Genomic DNA, 20,989 nt, shown 5'->3' with positions numbered 1-20,989 from the left:
ACATCATGGGCACTTTGGTACCTTAATGAGATCTTGCTTTTCCTTTTCTCCACAGGTGATGGCCTTTTTGATGGCTTTCGTTTCTCTCAAGACAGCCTGAGCTTCATCCAGTTTGTAGCTGCCCTGAGCGTCAGACATTTTCTTGTCAATTCTAGGAGACAATCAACGGGAAAGGTCAAAGATGGGATGAGAGCCCTAACCCGTTTGGCTCAGTGGAGAGAGCGTCGGCCTGCGGACTCAAGGGTCCCAGGTTCGATTCCGGTCAAGGGCATGTACCTTGGTTGCAGGCACACCCCCAGTAGGGAGTGTGCAGGAGGCAGCTGATCGATGTTTCTCTCTCATCAATGTTTCTAACTCTCTACCCCTCTCCCTTCCTCTCCGTAAAAAAATAAAAAAATAAAAAAAGATGGGGTGAGAAACAGGGTGTCCTAGGAGAAAAGCACAGACCACAGAGCTTCATTCTCTCAAAAATGTTCCTCTCTCTGTCCTGCCTATGGAATAAGGCAAAGAAGGACCATGTTCAATTGCAAATGTCCCTAGTGTGGGGCTGTAGAAGCAAGACCACTCTTGAAGTCCAGGGTCCTTCCACTAAGTGTCAGCTCTTACAGGAAGCCTTCCCGGATTACCTCCCAGGGTCCTCCAGGCTGAGCCAGGTGTTCCCAGGGGTTGCCTAAGACCATCGGAAAACACATATATAACTACATATTGTTTTTGTGATTCATCACTATGCTTTATGTTCAATTTGTAACAATGAAATTGGGGGTCACCACAACATGAGGAACTGTATTAAAGGGTCGCGGCATTAGGAAGGTTGAGAACCACTGCTGTAGACAAATATAAGGGATTAAAATACTTCTCGCCTGGAGTGCTCACCGGCTCATCCAGGTCCTACATACAGGTTCACTGTGTTGGAGGGAAAATAAAAAAAGCGAAGGGTCATGATGTTTTCGGAAGGTCAGACCACACCAGAATGGCCAGGGTCCCAGCCCCCAGGGAAGGAGGCTGGGGTGATGACAAGGTCCAGGGGCACAGAGTTTTAACTGCTTCACACTTTTGCCAAAGGCAAGGAGGCTTGACCCAGGGCGGAGAAAAAGCCACTTGCAGTGGAGGGAACACCACAAGCCCATTATTCAAGGAACAGAAACTGCTCAGGGGCATTCCTTTCTGTGTCCAGCTAGAGTAGACGCCAACCGTCCTGAGCTAAAAATAACCTGAGTGGGGAATCAGGACCCCGAGCAGGTCTCCATCCTGGTCTCATCGGCTGTGTCTCTGGGCAGGAGAGAGAGAGAGAAGGAGAGAGGGACGGAGGGACTGCGTCCTGGTCTCCACAGCACAGCCCTCCTGCTCCCTGTCCGTTATTTCAGCTCCTCAGAAAGAAAACAAAACCCCATTTGTGTCTCCCACTGAAAACAGCCCGTCCATTCCTTTCGAGGACTCGGGCCTGGGCCAGCCTGCCAGGTCACGCGAGCTCGGGTACCTTAAATCTGGTCTCAGATTTAGTTTGAGAAACTGGTCTAAAGGGAGCTTTCCGCAGCGGAGCCCGCCCAAGATGCTCCGAGGAGAGGAGGGTCCCGGGAGCGAGTGTCCAGGCCTGGAGGCGGGCCTGCCCCCAAAGGGGTGGTGGTGAGGGGAGACACCGTTTATCTGAGCACATCCAGGGGCTGGGGGCTCCGGGGAGGGGCTGTGCCCGGCTGGCCTCTGCCAGCAGTGAGGATGGCTGTGAATGCCCAGCAGGGCGAGACAGAAGCGGTCTGTCTGCGCCTCGGCTCCTCGCACAGCCTCTACCTGATTTCTCTCAGGGGCCTTAGCAACCCAGGCTCTGGAATTTGGCTCTGAGAGCAGCTCGGAGAGGAACTCTTTTGGGATTGGGGTGGGGAGGGGGAGGGGAACAAAGGGTCACCATTATGAACACAGTGAATGAATCTTTTTTTTTTAGGAAAAAGAAAAGTTGTGTGGTTAGGGGGGGAAGAGGGGGTGCGAGGGGTGTGTGTGTTTTAGGATTTCCAAATTGAGCAGCTGTCCTTTCTCTGTGCACCGCAGTCACAGGAGCCCGGCGGCCACAGCACAGCCATAGACAGAGAAGCGGGCAAAGGCTCTGACCGAAGCCACCTCCTCTCCATCCTGTCCAGGTAGCTCTCACCCGGGCAGGGCGGCCTTGGGGACACGCAGAAAGACACCACGCTGCCCTGCTCCCACGGGGGCGGTGTGCCAAGCCTCAACTCCTCCCTATTCACACGGGCTCGAGGCAGCGGGCAGCCCCCAGGCCCAGCTTTCGTCTTGGTTTTCATTCTTCCCTAAGAGGTACCCTCCAGTCCCCATCGACCTTTTCTTTTGAAAATGGGTAGGTGACAATGAATTGAAGAAATGGTACGTTTCACTGTCCCCCATGGAATGCAGAGAGAGAGAGAAGGGTAGGAGGAAGTGACTGTATTATCCCCTACTAAGGGGCTTATGTTTTCTGGATGGGGAGGGGGTTACCTAGGATGATGCCAGGGAGGGACATATTAGGACATGAGCTTCCGAATCCAATAGCGGTTGGTTCTAAGCCCTGCTCTGACGCTTACCAGTTTGAAGGCCTTGGGTATATTTTAAACCTCCCCCCCATCCCCCAGTACTTCATCTATAAAGTAGGCAGAACAAAAACTTCTCTTCAGGCCTAAAGACAATGGAAGGAGGAGAATGAGGCAGTGATAATCCTGGAATAGACTCCAGTTCATCCGAGTTCCTTCCCAAGTTCAAGCAGGCGACTCGCTAGCGGTCACCCACCCCCCTTACACTCACTGGGCCACCCGTGGGTGCCAGGCACTGTCACGCATTTGGCATGAATTTTCCAGTTCCATCTTTACAGTTAACAGAGGGCTGATGTCACTTCCCCAAGTTCCCAGGGAACTGGGATTCAAACCTAGGCCGTCACCTTTGGAGGCTGCATTCCTACCCCTCTGAGCCAAGGTGTGCATTAAGGCAGATGTTCCTGGCACGGAACACGGGGAGCTGGCTTCCGGCTGGAGCGTGGGCAGCCAGAGCTGCACTGGAGTCGTATCGGGGCTGATATCAAACATCAGGAGGGCGGAGGGAGAGGGAAAAAATAGGAGGCTTGTCTTTGGGGTTTCAGCTCAGCTTACCAAACGACAAGAATTTTCAATGCTGAGACAGGGTGACAAAGTGGTAAAACAGGTTTGTGGTGGCTCAGAGCATAATGGGAAGGGTTCTCACCAGAAGCTCCTGAGGACTGCAGGAGGGGGAGGCCCTAAGGTGTGTGCTCAGAAGCTGCCCCACTGCTAAGCGGAGGCCTGAGGAGGCTACTTGCTCTGTAGGTCAACAACAGGCATTTTCTAAGCTCACATCACTGCCCTCCACTGTCCGAGGCACTACTGAAGATTGCCAAGAAGCAGAAACAAAGTCCCTTATCTTTCTTTTTGTTCTTGTTGATCCTCACCCGAGGATATTTTTCCCATTGATTTTTTTAGAGACAGTGGAGGGGAGCGAGAGAGACAGAGAGAAAGAGAGACTTCAATTGGCTGCCTCCTGCATGAGCCCTGGCCAGGTCCTGGGATCAAGCTTGCAACTGGGGTCCACGCCCTTGACCAGAATCAAACCCAAGATCCGTCAGTCCGAGAGCCGATGCTTTAACTGAGCTAAACCAGCTGGGCAAGGCCCCTTATCTTAAAGAGATTAGAACCTGGTTTGAGAGATAGGATTGGCATACATAGATATGCATATATAAATAGCATATCTACATAAGCACTTATACAGAAAACCAGAATTTATAATATAAAAAATGTCTTGTGTACAACCTGTAATACAAAGCCATACTTTCTAAAACCTTGTGTTGGGGAGAGAAGGTTCATGGTGAGTCACCCCAGGCAGTGGGGGCTTGGCGATGGGGTGGGAGGGAGGGGAGGGAGATGTTAATAAGATCAGCACGTCCCTCAGCTGGTGGTCATGGTTCCCGAGACTAATAGGACTTGGAGGGAGCTATCCAAAGGCCTGGCACTCTGGCCACAGGTAGATGGGAGTGGACTTGAGGTTCAGAGGATGAGTCAGGGAGAGAGCAAGTGACCACAGATGCCACTGTCTGGACGGAGTGACTTCCCCGGATTCTGAGTGAGATGTCCGTGAGCACAGAGAAAGCTACTGAATGTCCCCCCTGGAGCTTCCAAGAGGGCTAGCAGGCGCCTTTAGGATGACCGCCCGAGGAGCCCCGAGGAGATGCTGGGCGTGCCCAATGCCTCAGTCTGGGTTATACGCGTGGTTAATAGTAACAGTAAACTCACACCGATTGAGCACCTACTACGTGACTCAGTTTCCTCATCTACAAGATGGCGTGAGCTAAAAGAACATTCCTTACGGAGCGGTAGCCAGGATAACACGAGGTCACCCATGCAGAAACATGGAAGTGCTCCGGGCACAGGGTAACTGCTCTTGGTACAATCACAACAATGACAAAAACCCCAACAGAGCTCAAAAAGCCCCGACAGAGCTCTATCTTGCTTAGCTGCAAGTCGGCTTCTAAAAGTGAAACATTCATTTGGTCCAGGTTCCCTGGAAATTCCCAAGTCACCCCAAAGTACAGTGTGCATGGCATCGCGCACGTGCTTCCAGTAATTCATTGTGGGAGATGCTTGTGCCCTCGGTGGAGCCCACCAGACGAAGCTCCGTTTTAGGGGCCGTGGGGGAAAGGAAAGAGCTGGTTTTGTTTTTGTGCATGTGGGATTCTGGTGGAGAGGATGAGACGGGGACACAGAAATGCTCAATACTTTTTTCTACAACTGGCTCATAAACCTCAACTGAACGGAGGAAGGGACCTTTGCCGGCTTCAGGAATTCAGGGGATGGTGCAAACTCGGTGCTCGGAAATGATTCCGCTTCTCTCTAAAACCCGAACTTGATGATGGCATGTTCGGTAAATGCCAGTGGAAAGAACTGAGATCCAGGGATCAGAGAGCCCCATTTCGAGAAGGGGGGGGACGGGGAAGAGAAGGGGGCAGGAGGGGAGCATGTGGGGAGCCCGAGAGGGCAGGTGGACTCACTTCTGCAGGGTCTGGAAGCCATGCTCTTTGAACTGCAGCTCCTGCTGGAGGTGAACCATCTCCCTCTTCAGCTTGTTGACCTGGATGATGGAAGACCACACACGGGGCTAGGTCAGAGGCCATGTGGAGCTGCAAGCTGCTTCTCCCTGAGGGGAGCCCAGAGGCCCCCCTTCCCTACCTGCCACCCCTATATAACGACTCAGATCAACAACCCTTGGGGTCACCGTGGTCACAATACCCCAGTGCTGCCTTGGTCTCTGCAGCTGCCCATTCAGTCGGCATCCCAGCCTGGTTGCCCTGCGGGTCATCCACGGCCAGCCCTCACGCCAGGGAAACAGGAAGTGGACAGGAGCTGGCTGATGGGACAGGGCCTGGCCTTCCCCCCGCCCGGCTGGGTGACCTGTCTCAAGCCACCGCGCCTCTCTGAGCCTCCCTTTCCTGTTCTGGTGGATGATGGCAATTCCCAGAGCCAAGAGTTACTGAAAGCAGGTCCTGGGCATGGGAGTGCTGTGCATGGATGCAAAAAGAAATGCAATAACTTCAGGGGGAGACTTGGCCCGGGAGCCAGATCCGGCCAGCAGGAATGCTTTTGTTTGGCCTGCAGTGTTATTAAGTTTTAAAAAATTAGTTGCTAAAAATTAAATATTGAGAAATTTCACATACGAAGCCTAGATATAGAGTTCTCTGAAAATACTAGAAGATCTGCCAACACCGAGCCCACATTCCTGCATGGCCATGGTAGGCTAGAGCTGAGATTCAACTACCCTGGTAGAAAGGGTTCACCTCTCTAGGTCACAGTCCCCACTGCTTCCTACTGCCTCCCCCTGCATCTCCTCCCTTTTGTTTTCTTACAGGCATCTGAGTTTGCAGAACCTATCTGAAACTGAATTAAACCAGTGTTCAAAATACCGGCTTTACCTAGAGCACCATGCGGGGCCTCAGTTTCCTCATCAGTAAAAGGTACCACGAAGTAGTTAAATAGGATCACGCAGGGCTAGCAGTAGCTAAGATAGCGCACTACACCACGAACTCTGGAGTACACCCGCGTCCCTGTGTCCCTGAGCAAGATAACATCCTCCCTACGCCTCTGCTTGCTCATCTTTAAATGCAGATCTTGACAGGAGCTACTTCACGGGGCTGTCATGAGGACATGAGAAATTACACATGAAGCTCTCAGCACTGCACCTTGCATACAGGGAGTGCTAGCGATAGGGTGGCTGCTGTTACCACTACCGTTACTATGACGACAACCTACTGCTGCTACTACTGTTACTATTCAGGGCCTGTGAGTCAGCACTGGCTGCCCCTGCCTGGTCAGAGCATCCACTCTGTCTCACAGGTGGGCTAGTAACCTAAGGCTGCCTCCGTGACCCCCATCAATAGCACAGACCAGGAGGCCCTACCCGGGATTTTGCAGTGGCAATTTCAGCTTTCAGGATCTCAGGGTCATACTTAGAGCTGGATGACGATCCGGAGACCACTGCAATGAAAAAGAAGAAAAAAAAGGTTCTGTAGAAGAAACACACTTTGGAAAAATTGGCTTATTTGGCCATCTAGATAAACCCAGAAAGGAATGAGTATTTGTGAATAACCTAAATGTCCAACCATGTGGGGTATGTTAAATAAATATGGTACATGCATGAAATGGGGACTATACAACGTATGTGATTTAAAATGATGGAGCAGAGACAACAGTGCGGTAGGCCAGGGGGGTAGGGCATGGGGGTTGAAGGGGGTAAAGAGGGGGACGGACGGACATCTGTAATCATTCAACAATAAAGATACATTTAAATAAATAAATAAAATGATGGAGCAGAAGGGTACAGAACAAGGAAAAATGTCTAAAATGTATTGTTATGTAAAAACAATAGTTTATAAAAAACTATAAAAACAGAATAACAAATTAGGAAAAAACACACAGTAAACAAATACACACATGCTACATCTAGAAAGACCAGAAAGAAATACACCAAAAAGTAACCAAGTACCCAATTAAGAAGAGGCTGTCAGCTTCCCCTTTGTGTTCGTGTCCCCTCACTAACCCTCCAACAAAAAGGATTTTATATTTCAACAGGACCTTAGAGACCAGCTTTCAAGTCTCAAAAGTAGGTTTACAGTTGTTCCTACGAAAAATAATGTAATAATTAATAAATAATAATAATAATACAAGTGCCCTGGCCAGTGAGGCTCAGTTGGTTGAGCCTAATCTCACTGGTTCGATTCCCGGAGGTCACGGTTCCAGAAGGTCACGGTTCCATTCCCGGTCAGGGCACATGCCCAGGTTGGGGGTTCAATCCCCAATAGGGTGCGTGCAGGAGGCAGCCAATAGGTATTTCTCTCTTCCTCTCCCTTTCCTTTCTCTAAAATCAATAAAAACATATATTTTTAAAAAATAATAAGCCCAGCCGCGTGGCTCAGTGGTTGAGCATCAACCTATGAACCTGGAGGTCACAGTTCAATTCCAGTCGGGGCACATGCCCATGTTGCGGCTCGATTCCCAATATGGGGTGTCAGGAGGCAGTTGATTGATGATTCTCTCTCATCATTGATGTTTCTATCTCCCTGTCCCTCTCCCTTCGTCTCTGAAATCAATAAAAAATATATTTAATTTACAAACAAAACAAAAAATAAATATAATAAAAATAATAATACAAGAACTGTTTCATGTACTCACAAATATAAATCTACTTTTTTGCCCCATCCTGTATATGAACACAGTTTAATGGTCCAACACAGTACAGGTTTTGCTATATATAAATACATATATATGTATATAAATATATATATATATGCATTTCATAGAATCCTATCCCCAGATCTCACTCCCTAAGAGAGAACCATTTAAACGTGTTCAGCCAGTTTCTTATGTTTAACAATATGTGTGTTTTGCTGCTTCTAGATTCTTTCAGTGTTAGGCGTTATTTATAAACTTGTCTCTCTGGAGCAGCGGTTCTCAACCTTCTGGCCCTTTAAATACAGTTCCTCATGTTGGGACCCAACCATAAAATTATTTTCGTTGCTACTTCATAACTGTAATGTTGCTACTGTTATGAATCGTCATGTAAATATCTGATATGCAGGATGGTCTTAGGCGACCCCTGTGAAAGGGTCGTTCGACCGCCAAAGGGGTCGCGACCCACAGGTTGAGAACCGCTGCTCTGGAGGCTAGAGGCTTAGGTTCCTCCCTTTCGCAGCCCCTATACCACACATGGTTTGGGTGGAAGCAAGCTTCAGTGTTTGCATTACTTTTACTCTGTAAATACCATTCGGGGCAGAAGCACGTAGCCGATGATGCTCACTTTTTCTTTCCAGCACATTTATTTTTTCTAGAGTTAATAATTGTCATTTTTATGACTGCCTACAAACTTATCACTGGTTCAACCTCACACTCTGCCAGTTATCTAAATCTCCTCTCACAGAGTCCAGGCCAGTACACCCCATTCCTCTTTTTAGCTCTGTCTTGCCAAGGCATGTGCCGGCTTCAGAATGAGCTGCTTGCTCTCCGTGCACAGTTGGCATCCTGGGATCCCCTCCTGGCCACTTTCTTCTTTCCTAAATACCATGCCTTCCCCTCTGGGGCCTAGCCCCTCATTTTGGCAGGACACCAAAATGAGAAGTAAATTTTTTGAAATCTTGCATCTCTAAAAATACCTTCATTCTAGCCTACACTAGTTTATAAGTAGTTTTGCTGGATATAAAATTCTAGGTCGGAAATGACTGTCCTTAAATTTTTTAAGGCATTGCTCTATCGTCTTTTAGGTTTCCAGGGTCACCATCCATTCAGAAGCCCAGAGCTATTCTGAGTCCTAATCATTTTCCTAGGACCTGGTTTTCTCTTGGAAAACTTTTAGGATCTTGAATCGTTCCCAGTGTCTAAGTTGCACAATGGTATGACTTGGTGTGGTTGACTTTGATCCATTGTGTTGGGCACTCCCTGAACCCTTTCAATCTAAAAACTGTCCTCCATTTGTTCTGAGAACTTGTTCTGAATAATTTCATTGATGCTTCTTTCCCCATTTCCTCTGCTCTTTCTGAACTTCTATTACTCAGTTTTCCTGGCCTGGTGCTTTATATCGTCCCCTTATTTTTCATCTCATTGTTTTTTCATTTTGCTTTTCAGAAGAGTTCCTCCATTTTACTTTCTAGTCTTCCTTCAGATATTTTCATTTCCTCCGAAGTATTTTAATTGCCAAAGGCTCCTTCGTGTTCTCTGTGGGTTCCTTTTATAAAATGCAGCATCCTGTTCGTGTTTCATGGTTGCGTAGTTTTCTTCTCCATGCACACTCCCCGTTCCCTCCAAGGCCTTCCCATCGCCATGTGTTTGTTTTAATCTCTGATTTTTCCCATTCGAGGCTTCCCTCGGGCATCTGGATCTCAGCTGCCGGCTCACATCTAAGGGTGGGGCCCTAAAAGCTGGCTGGATTGGAGCTTGTTGACTGGACGACGGGGTACGTGATTTGGCTGCACTGCTTCATCCAGGAATCCTCAATGTCAGTATCTTTATATCTTTTCTCTTTTTATCTCTTTTCTCTGTTCAGCTTTCCCCAGACTCTTCTACTGTCCAGCCTGGGAGGTAATAGCCTGGCACCAGTCTGGGAACCGAGTGGTACCTGGGGGCTGGGGTCTCAAAATCCTGCCTGTCGACGTTCCCTTAATCACCACATGTTCAGTCTGGTGCGGCCCCGCAGTGAACCTGCCTTGTGTCCTGCAGTCCAAACTCTCTTTTGTTCTCTCCAAAAAATAAACCTCCCGTCTTTTGCGGGTTGGGGCTGGGCAGTTACCAATCCGGGGAGGAGATCAGGTGGTCTGTTTCAGAAGCAACTTTCATCCAATCCTCTTACTTGGGACCCTCCTCACTTCATTCCCAACTCCACTCCCAGAAACACGTGCTTCTCCCAATTCGCAAGGCTTCTGCAGGTGTTTTTTAAATATATTTTTTTATTGATTCCACAGAGGGAGGGAGAGGGAGAGAGAGATAGAAACATCAATAATGAGAATCATTGATTGGCTGCCTCCTGCACACCCCCTACTGAGGGTCGGGTGCCGGGGTCCAACCCCAGCGGGTCCAGGGGTCCCCAAAGGTGTGGACGGAGTCGGCGAAGAAGGAATGACACGGAGACAGTGTTCAGTTGATCAGCAGCCTAGCCAGGATCTCCAGCCAGGATCTCCAGCCAAGTTTTGGTCTGGATCTCCAGAGAGGTTCTGCTTCGGATCTCCAGCGAGGTTCTGTAGCCATGTTCCCTCGCTAGGTTCTCCAGCCAGGTTCTGTCCAGGCTCTCCAGTCAGGTTCAGTGTCCAGGTTCCAGTCAGGTTCTCCTGCCAATCTCTGTAGTCAGGTTCAGTCCAGGATCCCTTGCCATGTTCTCCCGCTAGGCTCTGTCTCTAGGCTCCGAGGCCAGTCCCGGTCCAGGATCCTCTGGCATGCTCTCGCCAGCGAAGTTCTTCTGTCTCTAGGCTCCGTGTAGGTTCTGTCTTCTGAATTCTGTCTCCTGAGTTCTGAGTCTTTCTGTCTTGTTACAACTGTATTTATACCAGTTGATTCAATCCTATCAATCTCTATTACAAAGGTTAGGGCGTTTCTTATCTCCATTCCAGGGAGAAAAGATTATGTAGTTTAAGCATGATTGTTCGTAGTTAAAGGGATTAATTACCCGCCTGGCACTTAGTTGAGGGGTTTTATTCCCTCCCTAACTTCAGGGGAAAATCCCTACCTGGGGATTCAACCTTTCTCGGAGAGGTGACTTTGGTTAAAACACAGCGCCAAGAAGGTGAGCAAACATATTAAGAAAAGTATGCCATATATGCCAGGTCCCTTGAAACAGCAAGGATGGACCAGCTCCCGGCAAATTCCCCCTTTTTTATTTTTTAAAAGCAAGCATTAAAAAGAAAAACCTGAAACACTCTCTTGTATCCATTTTAAGAGTAGGATTGGTGCTTTCTGCTATTACCTGAGTCCTGATCTATCACCCCAGGGAGAGCTTGCCAATCCTGCACTTTCCCGGGGTGGAAAGGCTGCAGTGGGGTTAAGGATAAGGCTCCTTGGGCCTACCTTCTCCCATGCCTCTACATTTACCTTTCCGGCACCTTTCCTTCCTCAGAAAAGCATGGACGTATTTCTTGTATAAAATGTTCTGTCTGACTGGGAGTAACCTTAATTCCTCTGCTAACAAGCATATATGTTAAAAGATCAATACGGAGTCTTTTTTCTTTAGACTCAGTATGGCACATCTTCTTAATCTAAAGATCAATACAGAGTCTTCTTTCTTTGGACTCAGTATGGCACATCTTCTCAATCTAAGAATCAATACAGAGTCTTCTTTCTTTGGACTCAGTATGGCACATCTTCTCAATCTAAGTTCTGTACTATCCACCTTCTTACCCTACTTATCCTCTATAGGGGGGTCTGTAGCACCCTGGTGGAGTCCTATCCGTCCCGAGTGTGGGGTTCTCAATGGGGGGGGCTTACCTAAGGGAATCCTGTTCCAGGGGTTCCCAAAGGTGTGGACGGATTCGGCGAAGACTATCCACCCTCTTCCTACGGTGGAGTCTGATCCGTCCCGAGTGTGGGGGTTCTCAATGGGGGAGGGGGGCTTACCTAGGGGAATCCTGTTCCAGGGGTTCCCAAAGGTGTGGACGGAGTCGGCGAAAACTATCCACCTTCTTCCTACGGTGGAGTCCGATCCATCCCGAGTGCGAGGGGCTTACCTAGGGGTCCCTGTTCGGGCGCCAGATGCCGGGGTCCAACCCCAGCGGGTCCAGGGGTCCCCAAAGGTGTGGACGGAGTCGGCGAAGAAGGAATGACACGGAGACAGTGTTCAGTTGATCAGCAGCCTAGCCAGGATCTCCAGCCAGGATCTCCAGCCAAGTTTTGGTCTGGATCTCCAGAGAGGTTCTGCTTCGGATCTCCAGCGAGGTTCTGTAGCCATGTTCCCTCGCTAGGTTCTCCAGCCAGGTTCTGTCCAGGCTCTCCAGTCAGGTTCAGTGTCCAGGTTCCAGTCAGGTTCTCCTGCCAATCTCTGTAGTCAGGTTCAGTCCAGGATCCCTTGCCATGTTCTCCCGCTAGGCTCTGTCTCTAGGCTCCGAGGCCAGTCCCGGTCCAGGATCCTCTGGCATGCTCTCGCCAGCGAAGTTCTTCTGTCTCTAGGCTCCGTGTAGGTTCTGTCTTCTGAATTCTGTCTCCTGAGTTCTGAGTCTTTCTGTCTTGTTACAACTGTATTTATACCAGTTGATTCAATCCTATCAATCTCTATTACAAAGGTTAGGGCGTTTCTTATCTCCATTCCAGGGAGAAAAGATTATGTAGTTTAAGCATGATTGTTCGTAGTTAAAGGGATTAATTACCCGCCTGGCACTTAGTTGAGGGGTTTTATTCCCTCCCTAACTTCAGGGGAAAATCCCTACCTGGGGATTCAACCTTTCTCGGAGAGGTGACTTTGGTTAAAACACAGCGCCAAGAAGGTGAGCAAACATATTAAGAAAAGTATGCCATATATGCCAGGTCCCTTGAAACAGCAAGGATGGACCGGCTCCCGGCAGTCGGGCCCACAACCCAGGCATGTGCCGTTGACCGGAACCGAACCTGGGACCATTCCGTCTTCAGGCCGACGCTCTATCCACTGAGCCAGACCAGTTAGGACTGTGGCTGTTCTTTACAGATTATAGTGTTGTTGTTTCCATTACCAGCCCATTTTTTTTCTTTTCTCCGATAGGTCTGTCTACCAGAGAGGATGTCACCTGTCCCTCTGCCTCCCAGCTTCCACATTATACAGGGCGGGCAGAAGTAGGTTTACAGTTGCTTATACAGAAAATAATTCGTAGGTAATAACATAAGAATAAGTTCAGTTTTTCACATACAACTGTAAATTTACTTTGGCCAGACCTTGTATGGCTACTTTGTTCTCCAAGTCTCCTTGTCCCTACGTGTGTATGCTTTTAAAGACCTTTTTCTAATCTTTTCCTAGTTCCAGGAGTCAGTGAAATCAGGTGGGTAGTTCAACTGGCATGTTTAACTGTAAGGCTCCCAATAATTTATTTTTCAAATTTCCTCTAACCAGTAGTGAGGAAGGAACACGGCGAGGTCCAAAAGAACCCAGCTCTGCTAAGTTCTCACCTTTCGGGGGACGGGAGGACCCCAGTGGAATGCAAGAACCTTGGAAGTGGACTGGCTGACTTGGATTAAATGAAGAGAATTGGTTTTGAGGTCAGATGCCCCTGGTATAAAGGCTAGCTCCATCACTTTTTACCAATGTGACCGGGAGGAAATGACTTCCCTTCTCTGGGCCTCAGTTTCTTTCCCTGCAGCATGAGAACAGCAGCATCTCACAAGACTGTACGTGTCTATGTGTGTGTGCAAGTGGGGAGGGAGGTTACGTTAGACGACACATGTAGAGTGCCCCCAGCACACTGGCCTGCAGGAATAGAACAGGCACACACTACACGGCAGTTCTCGCCTCCTTCTCCATCGAGCTAGGGGTTGGACCAGGGGTGACAACTAAGTCTCCATCCCCAGGGCGGGGCCCACAACAACCAAGGGCAGGTGGCAAAACTCTCACAGGCCCGGGCACGCCGTCTGCGTTAGAAGCCAGGCATGTGGCCTCACCGGTCTGTCGACGTGCTCAAGAGCTGGACTTGGAAGGCAAACCTGGCTTGTAAAACCCGAAGACAGCCATGAGGAGGCTTGGGCCACCTCTCTTAACTGGGGACACTTGGGCTGGGGGATGCCCCAATTCCTGGCGGGCTTGGATCTCACATCAGGTTACCTGAGATGACCCTAGTCCCTTCAAATATAAGTTCTGTGTGTGTGTGTGTGTGTGTGTGTGTGTGTGTGTGTGTGTGAATCCTCATTGGAGGATATTTTTCCCATTTGTGTTAGAGAGAGTGGAGGGGGGGTGAGGGAGGGAGGGAGGGAGGGAGGGAGGGAGGGAGGGAGAGAGAGAGAGAGAGAGAGAGAGAAACATTGATGTGAGAGAGCCACATCAATTAGTTGCCTCTCCAATACAAACCACATTTCCTAAAATCAAACCCACAATCTTTTGGTTCAAGGGCCAGTGGTCTAACCACTGAGAAACACTGTCAAGGGCCAGGTTGAAGTTCTTTAACATTCAAAACAGTGGTGTCTTTGAGCCTGATGGTGCTCTCAGGAACACCCAGAAGTCACATGATAGGACTGCATCATTAACTTCCTATCATTGATCATGAGTTCATTCTTACTGGTCCCAAGCATCTGTTCAAAATTTTTGTCATGTCAATGAATTAACAGTATCAAATAATAACTGTGATTATCTGAGAGCTTAAGAATACGACAGGTACTATTCCAAGCACTTTCCTGTTGTTACCTACTTTCAGCCCCATAGCTGAAGGTGATACTGTTATTATGTCCACTTACACGTGAAGAATCTGAGGCAGAGGGAAGGGGCATGACTTGTGTGAGGTCACACAGCTAGTCAGTTGCATATCCTGGATTTGGACCTGGGCAGTCCAGCTCCAGAATCCACACTCTCAAGACATTCTGGAAAGTGTTTTCAACCAAAAAGAGTATTTATTCAGCCATTAAGATGTTCTAAGGTAATCATGTTACCTAGACCAGGGGTTTTCAGCTGGGAGAATTCTGCCCCAGAGGACACATTTGGCAACGTCTGGAGACATTTTTAGTTGTCACAACTCGGGGTGGGGGTTACTTCTGGCATCTAGTGGGTAGAGGCCAGGGATGCTGCTAAAGGCGCACAATATATAGGCCCCTACAAGGAAGACTTATCTGGCTCCAAATGTCCGTAGTATTGAGGCTGAAAAACCCTGGCAGACAAATACGGAAATGCAGACAGAAAAACAAGCAGATATATTGTGATACATGCGATGAAGAAATAAACAAAGAGCATTACTGGGGCTTCGGGGAGGGGAGTCTGCTGATGGAGTTGTTACAGTAAGCCTCTCCGAGGCAGTGAAGGATAAAACTGGAAGGATGAGAAGGAACCAGTTGTGCAAAAGGATCAACAGAAAAACATGCTAAGCCGGGGAACAGCAAGGACGAGGGGAAAGTTGCGGGCAGACTACCGGAGCAGAGGGTGAGCCTAGTAACTGACAGCATGAGGTGGGGCGGGCATGGCTGGCAGGGGCCATGAAAAGAGCAATGAGACGTCACTGAAGATTTTTTTTTAAATTGTAGTAAAATAGCCCTGGCTGATGGGGCTTAGTTGCCCCAGGCACCAAGAGGTTGCCAGTTTGATTCCCAGTAGGGGGCGTGCAGGAGACAGCGGATGAATGTTTCTCTATCATCAATATTTTTCTCTATCTCCCCATCTTTCAAATCAATAAAAACATATATATTTTTTAAAATGTGGTAAAATATATATTTAACGTAAAATTTACCACTTTAACCACCTTTAAGTGTACATTCATATTGTCCAAGCATCACCACCATCCATCTCCAGAACTTTTTCATCTTCCCAATCTTAAAGTCCAGAGCCATTAAATACTAACTCTCCCTCTATCACTAACTCTCCATCTATCCAGCCACTGAAGGGTTGTAAACAAGGAGATAATGTAACCTGGTTGGCATTCTGAGATGATAACGAATGAAAGAAAATGCAAGGAAAATGGCAAATGAATCACGGCAGGGCACAGGAAGAGATGGTTTGCACAAGGAGTGGAGAAAGAGGAAAGTGGGCAGATCTGAAAGGCAGTACAGGCAGGACTTGGGGCAGCCATTCCCTCCCCCTCTGTGGTGGTGGAGGGGGGGCCCTGGTGGTGGTGCTGGTGGTGGTGGGTACTCACAGCTGACCTGGGAGCCCAGCTTGTGCTCCCAGACGGCATGCAGCTGCTGATACTCCTGCTGTGCAAGCTCCAGACGCTGCCGCTTCACCTGGTAGATCTCCTTCTGTGCACTCAGGGCCTCCTGGGCCACCACCAGGTAATCCTTCAGCATGTGCTCCTGCTCCCGCCGCCATTGCACCCGGGGGTCCTCGATCTGAGTGGTTTCTGGAACAGACCCCAGAGACTCTAGGTCAGCACCTCACAAGTATCTGTTGCGTTGGTGGCCTGCGGCATCCACTACCAGAAAACAAGAAGCATAATGAAGAGCAAACCACAATAAATGTGAATGGGTTAAACTTACTTACCTGTTATACAACAAAGGCTCTTCACTTTGAAGCAAACAAACACAAAATAAACCAGGATCAATTTCCAAACCCAAAGTCAATCTGTCTGAGTATAGCTAGGAGAAAGACCAGAATTGAGTTCTAATCTAGACAGAGGCTCAAGGACATGATAGATGCTTAAGGTCATCTGTTTTGGTAAAGAGCAAAGTAAAGCAAAATAAATAATACTTCAGAGGATATGAAGAAATAGGAACCCCCATACTCTACTAGAAATGTAACTTAGAAGAGCCTTAACTAGAGGGCTATCTGACCATGTACATTAAGAGCCTTAAAATGTTAACCCTTTGACCAATAATTCCCCTTATAATAACTCATAATAATATAAGAAATTAAAGCACAGATGCTTTTGTACAAAACCATGATAATATCAAAAATAAACAACGAGCACTTGTTTGATATTTATTCTATACCAAGCACTATCCTAATTACTTTATATCTATTTACTCGTTCAATCCTTAAACTACCTCTTTGATCGGTTTTACTTCGCCCAAAGAACTCTATTACTTTTCAAAGGAACCTTGGCCTGTCAGGATCAGGCTGAATATTATTTTTAAAGTTTGTAACTTTTTAAAATTTATATTTTTTGGAAATATACAACAAGATAAAACAAAGGAAATGTTAACTCTTTGATCAATAATTCCCTCAATTGCAAATTTATAAAATAAGAGGTGAGAGTTTCCGTCTCTAATCCTACTCCCCAGAGGTAACTGCTGTTAAGAGCTCACACACTTGCAGATATTGTCCCCCACTTATCTACAAATTTGTTTTTATTTATGTGTGTATATACACAAACTTATCTGTTTTTTGTTTAAATATGTTTTTCTTGATTTCAGAGAGGAAGGGAGAGGGAGAAATGTCAATGATGAGAGAGAATACCTCCTGCACGCCCCTACTGGGGATCCCATAACCGGGCATGTGTCCTGACCCGAATGGAACCCAGGGCCCTTCAGTCTGCAGGCCGACGCTCTATCCACTCAGCCGAACCAGCTGGGGCCATAAACTTATTTTTAATGCAATGTGGTCCTGCATCATATATATTGGTCTACAAGCTTTTCACCTTTCCTAGTAAGTGTATAAAGATTAACCTCAATTTTTAATAATTTTTTTAGTTGTATTACTGCTTATATTTTTCACTTACCTCAATTGTTTAAAGGACAGCACAGTATTCCACGGTATGGTATTAGGTTTCTTTACGGTAGGGTACTAGTGGTTCCCCAGACCACTCATGGGAAACTTCTGAATTGTTCTCAATTCTTTTGCTACCACAGTCAATGCTGCAGTGAGGATTCTTAACAAACATACTTCTGTGAACTTGTCTATTAATTGTGTAGGATAGAGTTCCTTAAAGAGGAACTACTGGCTCAGAGAATAAACACATTTACAATAGGAATAGTACCAAATTAGCTTCAAAAGATTGTACCAATTTTTATTCTCACAAAAAGCCCATGAGAGTGCTTTCCCCCCACCTCCAATTCTCAGCAAAATTGCTGGGGGGGGAAAAAAAAGTTGAGCGGGCTGGAGGGGGTCAATGGGAGGAAAAGGGAACATATGTAATACTTTCAAGAATAAATTATTATTTAAAAAAAAAAAGTTGGTGCTTCATCCAGTAATTCTGAGTCCCGGCAGCATATGAGAATCAGCCAAAGAGCTTCAAAAAACAGAATCAAAGCCTCAGCCCTGTCCCAGGACACTTGCAGCAGGTCCTCGAATAATGTCTTTTCGTCCAGTCATTTCACATAATGTTGAAGAGCAGCCTTAGGAACTTAACTCCTGTATATCATTAGCCTACGATAAAATTGGTTTCGTTACACATACATTGCTTCGCAGAACACATGATGTGATCGCCGATCAAAACCCTCTAACCGTGATGAATGTAAATGGGAATACTGACATATGAAATAATGAGAATGGGTTATAATTTGGTTTTTGTTCTTTTGTTAATCCTCACCAGAGGATATTTTTTCCCCAATGATTTTCAGAGAGTGAAAGGGAAGGGGAGAGACAGAGAAACACTGATGTGAGAGAGACAGGTCAATTGGTTGCCTCCCACACTCGCCCTGACCAGGGCCGGGAACCGGGCCTGCGACCGAGGTTCGTGCCCTTGACTGGAATGGAACCCAGGACCCTTCAGTCCGAGGGCTGACGCTCTATCTACTGAGCCAAACCAGCTAGGGCGAGAATGGGTGATAATTTGGAAAGAACTGTCTATATGTGCTGTTTCTAGTTCCTCTCCTCCATTTTCTTCCCAGACTCACGACTTTTGCCCCCCAGTCTTTATCCAAAGCTGCCCTCCACAGTCAGGGTCACCAGTGTCTCCTGGGTTACTAAAGCTAGTGGTCAACTCTGAGGCCTCTTCATCGTTGACCTGACAGGGCTGACAACCCCCTGCCTTGATACACTTCCTTCCCGTGGTGCCCAGACCCTCGGGTTTCCCCCCACCTTTCTGGTCACTCCTCAGAATCACTTGTTTTCCTCTTCTCCGCACCCTCTTACTGTCTGAGGACCCCCTGGCTCATTTCTTGGTCTTCTTCAGTCTTGATATTTCCCTTTGGTAATCTCATCCGGCTTCATGTCTTGAAATACTATCTATAGCCAACAACTCCCGTGCACGTATCTTCAGCCCCGATCTCTTTCCAAGCTCCAGATTCCTACAGCAAGCTGGCCAGCATCATCTCTCAGACGTGTAAGAGGCATGGAAGACTCAACATGCCCCAGAGAACCCTTGTTCCTCCTTCCTAAACCCACTCCTCCCGCAGTTTTCTCCATCCCATTGATGGCAACTCCATGGGGCCAGTTGCTGAGGTCCAATGAGAGTCATTCATTCCTTTTTCTTCCTCATCCCATTTGCAATCTATCAGGGTTCTGCCTTGAAAATAGATCCAGCATCTGGACACTTTTCACCATCTCCACTGCTATGGCTCTGCTCTGGGACTCTGTCCTCTGTCACTTGGACTGCTGCAATGGTCTCTCACAGGTCTCCCTGCTTCTGTCCTTACCCACAGAGGTCTATTGATAGCACAGCAGCCAGAGTGACCCTTTTAAGACGTAGAGCAGAACTTGCCACTCATCTGCTGGAAACTCTCCAATGGCTCCCATCTCACACGGGAGTAAAAGCCAGAAAAGTATGGCAAATGGACCACAGCCCCATCTATCTCTGGTCTGATGCCCTTCCCCCTTTCCCTCACCCATTCTGCCTCCTTGCCATCCCTAAATGTGACTGCACCTTAGTTCTTGCTCTATGCTCTCTACTTGAAATGCTCCCTCACTCTTTAAAGTCTTAGCTCACTTCTCATTTTCTCAACAAGTCCTTCCCTGTCCTTGCCCTGTCATCCTCAAACACACCCAGTCCATTAGCCCCACGCTCTGCTTTCTTTTCCCCATAATGCTGATAATTGTCTAGTACACTACCTAATCTGCTTATTTATTCTGTTTATTTTCTCTTTTGCCGAAATGAAAGCTCTATAAGGGCAAGGATCATTGCCAGGGATGCTTATGTGTCTCAAGCTCCCAGGACAGAGCCTGGAACATTGCAGGTGGTAGGTGAATACTTGCTGAATGAATGTATGTCGGGTGGTAGATGTAATTTGTTGTTTAATTCTAACGTGTCTGTAACTCTTAAGAGAGCAAGTTCAGTCAATGAACTCCAAGTCCAAGACTCTGAATGCTTGGGCCTTGATGGTCATATTCATGCCATTGGCATCACCGGCTCCATCTACAGAGGTGGTGCCCTCTATCCAATGAGAGCACCTTCACACCAAAAGGAAACCAGTAGCCTGATAGCTGGTAAAACTACCATAGAGAATTCTCCCTATTCTGGCCCCTAGGTACTCCCATCCCCTCATACACCCACCTCATTTCTGCCATCATCCCCTCAAGAATAAACTCTGCCACGGCCTGCTACTCCTTCCTTCCTTCCTTTTTCCAACGTCTCCCAGAAGCACCTTAAAATCCCACTCCTGCCATCAGATTTTAATGAGGGGGATGCACTCGGCAATTAGAAACAGGAAAGGCCTGATGAGGGCTCCTGCGCATCAGTGTTTAACCCAGCACGCCACGCAGCCCTCCCAGCATTAACCTCATTCCCCATGCACACCCAATTAGGCATATTTACTTCTCATTATCCAGTATGCAATCATGAGCGCTAATAAAGAGCTCTGCTACCCCCAACAATGCAATTAACGTCATTAGCTGTCTCTCAGAAACTCTTCTACACTCGGTGCCAGGAGCGGTCCGCTCATCCATCCTTTAGTCACGCACTCAGGCATGTATGCCCTTTTCTACTCACTACGTGCCTTATCTAGGAGAACCTGCAACACTAGGTAAGTGGCTATGCTACAGAGTGATGAGGGGCATGACAAAGATATGGCCAGGTGCTACTGAAACCCAGAGGAAGTGGATGGACAAGCACCCCTCTGCTCCCCAGCAGCGGTTCAAATCCCAGCTCTGCCATGTTTTAGCTCTGAGTATTCAGCGAAGGACTGCTACCTCTAAGTCCCATTTTTAAGATGGGGATAATCATCCTAACAGTTGGGAGGATTAAATGGGATGCTGCCTAGCTAGTGCCTTGCCCAGCATTGGCACAGAGTGTACGCTCAGTACATGGGCTAGAATTTGCTGCCCTATTCTCAGCCTTCAAGCTTTGCCAGGCATGTCCCACTTCATTCCATTCTCCTTTTGCTTGAAAGGATCAAGGAAATTCTCCAACTCGCAAGGTTGAGAGTGAGCCAGAAAATCCTCTTTCCTCACATGAATAAATGGGGCGGCAAATTTCAGAAGGCAGGAATACTCCTGGCCAGGAAGGTGCACC

The 20,989-nt window shown here is 47.7% G+C and overlaps 1 protein-coding gene across 4 annotated transcripts in view; it reads right to left on the bottom strand.

Moving 5' to 3' along the window:
• The window catches only part of WWC1 (WW and C2 domain containing 1), a 120,554-nt gene that overhangs the window by 42,935 nt on the left and 56,630 nt on the right, over positions 1-20,989 (bottom strand). For 3 of the 4 annotated variants that reach the window (XM_059699140.1, XM_059699141.1, XM_059699143.1), the window contains exons 3-6: positions 15,800-16,003; positions 6,433-6,509; positions 5,030-5,109; positions 22-151 (exon numbers count right to left, since the gene is read on the bottom strand). In XM_059699140.1, the coding sequence (XP_059555123.1) occupies positions 22-151; positions 5,030-5,109; positions 6,433-6,509; positions 15,800-16,003 (491 nt within the window). Of the gene's footprint in view, positions 1-21; positions 152-5,029; positions 5,110-6,432; positions 6,510-15,799; positions 16,076-20,989 lie in introns of all 4 variants that reach the window. The other variant, XM_059699144.1, reaches the window with a different exon arrangement.

The sequence above is a fragment of the Myotis daubentonii genome, chromosome 5, assembly GCF_963259705.1.
Source record: "Myotis daubentonii chromosome 5, mMyoDau2.1, whole genome shotgun sequence".
NCBI lineage: Eukaryota > Metazoa > Chordata > Mammalia > Chiroptera > Vespertilionidae > Myotis > Myotis daubentonii.
Note: the sequence above shows the minus strand (reverse complement) of the source record. Positions and strands in the feature narration are given on the sequence as shown.